This window comes from Capsicum annuum, chromosome 11 (assembly GCF_002878395.1).
Source record: "Capsicum annuum cultivar UCD-10X-F1 chromosome 11, UCD10Xv1.1, whole genome shotgun sequence".
In the NCBI taxonomy this organism is placed as follows: domain Eukaryota; kingdom Viridiplantae; phylum Streptophyta; class Magnoliopsida; order Solanales; family Solanaceae; genus Capsicum; species Capsicum annuum.
In genome coordinates this window covers 69849247-69855755 of record NC_061121.1, presented here as the reverse complement: position 1 = coordinate 69855755, position 6509 = coordinate 69849247, and the positions used below count along the sequence as shown (strand labels likewise).

Sequence of the window (6509 nt, the reverse complement as noted above, 5' to 3'; positions counted from 1 at the left end):
GATTTTTCGATTTGAACCAAAATATTCCTAGCCCTACATACAACTTTTTTGATCTTATTAGCCATGGAGGGCTTTACCCCTACACCAAACTTTCTGATTTTTGGCATCATACAATATTTGCGTCCTTAATATTTGCTCCAGCTAGGTACTCAATATCAATGTGTATCGGGCAGAAGCATGTGTATGGGCACCTAAGGGTGCTATGGCTGACTGTGAAGAGGATGAAGTAGCACTAGCTTCAGAAATTAGGATCTCATTAGATGGGGCACCCTTCATTGCATTAGGTATCTAAATAATCTGGAGCTTTCGAGTTAGTCAAATCCTTGATTAAATCTAAGTCTTCAATATTCATAGATTGGATAAACTTATCCACTTATTTATGGTCGAGAAACTAAATTCCTTAACATCTGAATAAAGAGGCATGGAAATGGTAATGTGGTGTTGAGCCGTAGCACACTGTCTCTAATATCCTCCGTAATGTCCATGGCTATTCAACACTAGTTCATCTAAAAGGAAGACCAGTCCTACATAAGTCGCACCTAAGGTTTTATAATTTTGTGTGGGTGCGATATGGTGCCTCACAATTGACCATCAATCCTTGGTAACAAATTTTAGGTTATGTTTTCATGTTCTACAATATGGTCTGCCAACCGCCTGTAGTGCATCACTTTGTCATCCATAGTCAATTTTCTTACCTACTTTAAATCGTTAATCTCAAAATAATATCCTTATCTTTACTCGAGGAGGTTATGTTATTTATCATTTCTGTATAGTTGGTGTAAAACTCCTTCACTGACTTCGACCCATAGGTTATGAGAAGTCTAGTCATCTACCGTAACTCATACTTCTCAAACCTCTGCACCAACTTTAAGATTTTATGTAGGGACACTAGCAAAATTTGAGACTCTTCATGTATGTTCCTTTTTTTGTTGACTCTGTCAATTAATGAGACTCCATCAATGTAGTAGTCCTGAAATTTTAGGACTATCCAACACCTTAGATCAAAACCCCTTTAAAGTGGGGTAGCAGCAACACCCTCAAAGGATTTGGGGTTGGATTATTCCTCCTGTGAGGAAATCATTTCCTCATCCTACTCATCCCTATATTATTGTGTATGTTGCCCTCCCTCTTTAGACTTGGAAGGTGGATGGGGGTAGTAGCTTCTACCAAGGTAGTAGATATTGTATCCTTCTCCTGCTCAATTTTCTTAAATAAAACTCTAGTGGTCTAAAAAGTGTTGTTCATCCAAAGGGATAGAAGGATACACCACCTCGGTACCACTAGAGTTGTTTGACTCACTCTCTGAGGTTAGGGGTGTGTCTTTGGGTGCTTTCTTCTTGGAGATGTCCTTCTTCAACTTGTTCTGTGTTTTTGGTGCCATTGTATCTACATCTAAAAAGTTAGTCTCAATTTTTAAGTGTAAGAAATAGTTGTAGAAATTTACTAAGATGACCCTTCCTATGATAGCTCAATGAAGGTACGACTGTACCTTCCTATTATAGGAAGGATTCCCCAAAAGTATTGGGGAATCATCACTTTGGACGATCTTTTACTACTATCATACAATGAAAGTACGATCATACCTTTTTATTATAGGAACACACTTAATTTACTGAGAGCATGTCACATCAGACGATCACATACCATGATTGTACCAAGATAGGATGGTCGTGGAATGTTCTCTTATACATTGGACTCCGAAACCCCACAAAGATCCAACCTATCATTGTATGTAGATTCCACAATCATGTGTTGTGTTGTGTAATACACTAAAATTTAGCACTTTCTAGACATGTTCATTGGCCCTTATTCTTGACTGTCATCAAACAATTATTATCAATATTGGGTACTCAACACTTCCCATTATTATTACCTATTTAAAAAATGCATATCCACGAGTATTTAGTAACCTCATAGCTATTTTCCCTCATGAACCCAATTTTTCCTCATAAATGAAGCTTTTGATGGATATAATAGCAATACTAATAAATTTACTTTTTGATTTGAAGCACGAGATGAGTGACTGAGTTTGAATCTTGAGGAGTAGATTGAACACACGAATTACAGGTAAGGTTGTCATACTTGATTTTTGTGTTTTTGATTAATTGAAGGTGAAGAATGTTGGGGAAACTATTGGTAAATGATTAATCGGACAATTCGAGTCTTTAATACAGGGTTTAACAGTTTATATTTCGAGTCAGATTGGTTGGGTTTAAGTTATCATTAAGAAGACAAGCCCAATAGGGACTCAGTCTAATGACTATGGAAACAAACCATGGCCATGACTTCTACTTGTACGGAGAGATTTGAAAGAACCTACCTAAAACCCACAAGCCTTGAGGATGATTGTGATATGTAACCATGATCATTCCTTAAAGTCATAGGTTCAATTTCATGATTGTTGGTTTTCAAGAGTTTGGTCAGATGATTGGCACCATGATCATGACATCTCGGTAAAATCATGATGACTAATTGTAGGATAACTCCTAAATTTCATCCTGTAAGACTTTAGTGGATTGTAAATGATTAAAACACAATCATGGGATCTCCCCATGGTCGTGTAATCCTTTCATGGGTTTAATGTTGGGTCCAATTCTACAATATATTTCCTACATAATCCCACACACGTAACACACATTACCCTAGAAAATAATGGGTTGCCTCCCAAAAAGCACTTGATTTAACATGGCGGCATGATGTGGCTAAGTTGGTACCTAGAATTCACCAACAAGACTTTGGGTTGCCTCTCATGAACTGCCTAATTTAACATCATGGAATGGCTTGGGTGTGGTAGACACCTCAAACACCATCTAAATCCACAACTAAATCCACATCACGTACTACCTTTACTTTCTCTATAGACCCGAGATAGTGTTTCAGCCATTGGCCATTCACTTTAAACCTTTAGACCTCCTTATTTTTCAACTCAATTACACCATCGGGGAACACTATATACAACCCTCTACACATTGAGTTCAACTTACCAAGAAATAACTTAAGCTTTGACACAAAAAACAATACCATATCGCCCATAATAAATTCTATTTTCTCGATCTTGTGATCATGGTATAGCTTAATTCTCTCCTTGTACAAAGTTGATCGCTCATAGGCGTAGAGACAAAATTCATCCATTTTATTTAGTTACTCTAGCCTCAATTTGGAAACATAATTCAACTCAAAATTTAGCTTATTCGAAGCCCACAATGCATTATGCTCAATCTCAATAGACAAGTAGCAGTCCTTACCATACATGAATTGATATGAAGACATGCTAATAGGGGTGTTGAAAATTGTCCCATAGGCCCATAGTGCATCATCTAACTTTCTTGCACAATCCTTCTAATTGGCATTCATAATCTTTGCTAAGATGGAATTAATCTCACAATTAGAGACCTTAGCCTGCTCGTTTGTCTGAGGATGATAAGGAATTGCAACCTTATGCTCTTCACCATATTTCTCGAGTAAAGCTTTGAATAGACAATTGCAAAAATACAAGCCTCTGTCACTAATGATAAACCCTAGGAGTCCTAAATTTGGAACATATATTCGGTAAGAAAGTTATGACGCTCTTTTCTTTATTGTTTGGAAGCACAAATACCTCTACCCATTTTAAAACATAGCCAACAACCACTAAGATATAATTCATGCTATATGAACTCACAAAAGAGCGTATGAAGTCAATGCCCCCATACCTCAAATAACTCAAGCTCTAGAATAGTGTTCATTGGAAGCTCTTGCCTTCGCAAGATGTTTCCTTGCCTTTGGCACTGGTCACATACCTTGACATAGTCGTGTCATTTTTGTAAATGGTGGGCCATAGTATCCACAATGAAAGATTTTAGTACAGTTTGTGCATCAGTATAATGACTCTCAATCGGAGAGGAATGACATACCTCTAAGATGCTCATCATTTCAACTTTATTAACAAATTTTTGCACTACTTCATCGGCACAACTTTAGAACAAATAGGGCCTGTCCTAAAAGTACTTCCTTATATCATACATAAATTTCTGACGTTGTTGCAATGGCAGGTCTTTAAGAACCACATCACTCAATAAATAATTTACAAAATCAATGAACCATGGAATAAAATCTTGTCATGCGACTAATACCTGTTCATCTGAAAAAGTGTCATCAATTTTAGCTCATCTTTTAGCTTCAGTATAACCACTTCTTCTCGGCATGATAAGTGGTCAACCACTAGATTCTCAGTTCTCTTTCAATCCCTTGCCTCAAAGTCAAATTCCTATATTAACAATACCTGACAAATTAACTATGACTTTGCATACTTATTAGCCATAAGGTACCTAATAGCCATATGGTCAGTATGCACAATAACCTTTGTGTAAAACAACTAGACTAAAATTTCTAAAATGCAAACACCACAGCAGACAACTCTTATTCAGTCATACTATAACTTTTTGGGCAGGGTTAAGTGCTTTGCTAGAATAATAGATGGGATGTAAGATCTTCTCTTGCCTTTGACCTAGTATTGCACCTAGTCCTACACCACTAGCATCACACCTAACCTCAAACAACATAGACCAATTAGGAGAGACAATAATAGAGGTTGAAATCAACTTCTCTTTCAATCACTAAAATATTTTTAGGCATGTATCATCAAACACAAATTTCACTTCCTTCTTCAACATCTTACACAAAGGATTGGCAATCTTAGAGAAATCCTTAACAAATATTCTATAGAAACCTACATGCCCCAAAATGCTATGGATAACTTTAGGGAAATTGGTGGAGATAACTTTTCAATCACCCCAATCTTTGCCTTGATGACTTCAATCCCTTTATTTGAAATCTTGTGACAAGCTCTATTCCTTTTTTAACCATGAAGTTACACTTCTTCCAATTTATAGCCAAGTTACATTTCTTGCATCACCTTAGAACATTGCAAGATGTGCCAAAAACTAATAGAATGAGTCACCAAAAATTGAGATTTCATCCACATATACCATAATAGTGTCATCAATTATGTCAGAAAGAATTACCATTATGCAACTTGAAAAAGTTGCCAATTTATTACACAAACCAAAAGGCATCCTCTAGAACACGAATGTCCTATATGGGCAAGGGAAAGTGGTCTTCTCTAGATTCTTAAAAGTATTAGAAATCTAATTATAACTCGAGTAACCATCAAAAAAGCAATACCAACCTCTACCAACAAGTTAGTCTAACATCTAATCCATGAAAGACATCAAAAAATAGTTCTTTTCATTCCAAGAGCTTAACTTCTTATAGTCAATATGCACACACTAACCCAAAACTGTCTGAATTAAAATAAGAACATTCCTTTTGTTTGGAACCATAGTGATTGCACCTTTCTTCAGAACACATTGGATCGAGCTTACCCACTTACTATTTGAAATTTGATAAACCACACCCGTATCTAACCACTTGATAATTTTTTTATTCACCACCTCTTGCATAGAAAAATTCAAACTCTATTGATTCTTAATACCAGGCATACAATCCGACTCAAGATGGATTTTGTGTAGGCAAATTCTAGACAAACTTCCAATGATATTAGCAATGGACCACTCAACAGTCCTCTAAACCTTTTGAGTATGAAAACTAGAGCTTCAAATTGCCAATCTACCAAATCAATTGTAATAATAACTGGTAACTTATTGTTGGCTCCCAAAATTATATAATAAAGATGAGATGGAAGATCTTTGAGATCCAAAATAGGAGGCCCCATAATAGAAGGTTGATCTGGTAGGGTCACTTTGTTCTTCAAGTCAAGATCTAACTTCTTTGGTGTATAATTGTATGAACCTTTACACTCAGGTGCACTCACTAACTCATCGTATTCATCAATGCCATTATCCTCAAAATTCATAATAACTGCTTTAAGGTCCTTAACACCAAGTCTCTCCTCAATATGAGTTGTCAAATCATCATCGTTGATTGTATCTATTACAGAGATCACACACATGTCCTTTGCTTCATGGAATGGCATATATTAAAGGTAACATATTCGTAATTCAATTAAAATTTTATTTTCCTAGTTTCTATATCAACCAATCCGTATCTAGTCATAAGAAAAGGACTTTCAAAGATAATGGGAACCTCAAAGTCAACCTCACAGTGAAAGATGACAAAAATAGTTAGAAATATAAAAGATGCAACCCTCACTAAAATATCATACAAGATTTCCACTAGTTTTTTAATCGTGTAATTTTCCATGAGAAGTCTCATCAATGTTGGTTTGGGTGACACCAACACTGATTATTTGTAAACTACTAGTGGTATAAATTTAATGCTAGCACCAAAATCACAGAAAGCCTGCATAAAATTGAAACACGCAATAGATTTTCTTAACCTAAAATCTAGAGATTATTTAACTACAATGGTGCACCTTGTCCACAGGTTCAAAACTCACCATCCACTTCTTAGTCATCAAATCCTAATAAAATTCGTGTAACCTAGTATTTGTTAAAGTGCCTCAAAAGAGGGATATTCATCGTCAACTCCTTCAGCATAGAAATGATCTA

General features: G+C 36.0%; 1 protein-coding gene across 1 annotated transcript in view; it reads right to left on the bottom strand.

Moving 5' to 3' along the window:
• The window catches only part of LOC107846400 (proline iminopeptidase-like), a 59864-nt gene extending 53890 nt beyond the window's left edge, over window positions 1–5974 (bottom strand). The window contains exon 1 of the mRNA XM_047400145.1: window positions 5791–5974. Within this exon, the coding sequence (XP_047256101.1) occupies window positions 5791–5974 (184 nt within the window). The remainder of the gene's footprint in view (window positions 1–5790) is intronic.
• Between the last annotated feature and the right edge of the window lie 535 nt (window positions 5975–6509).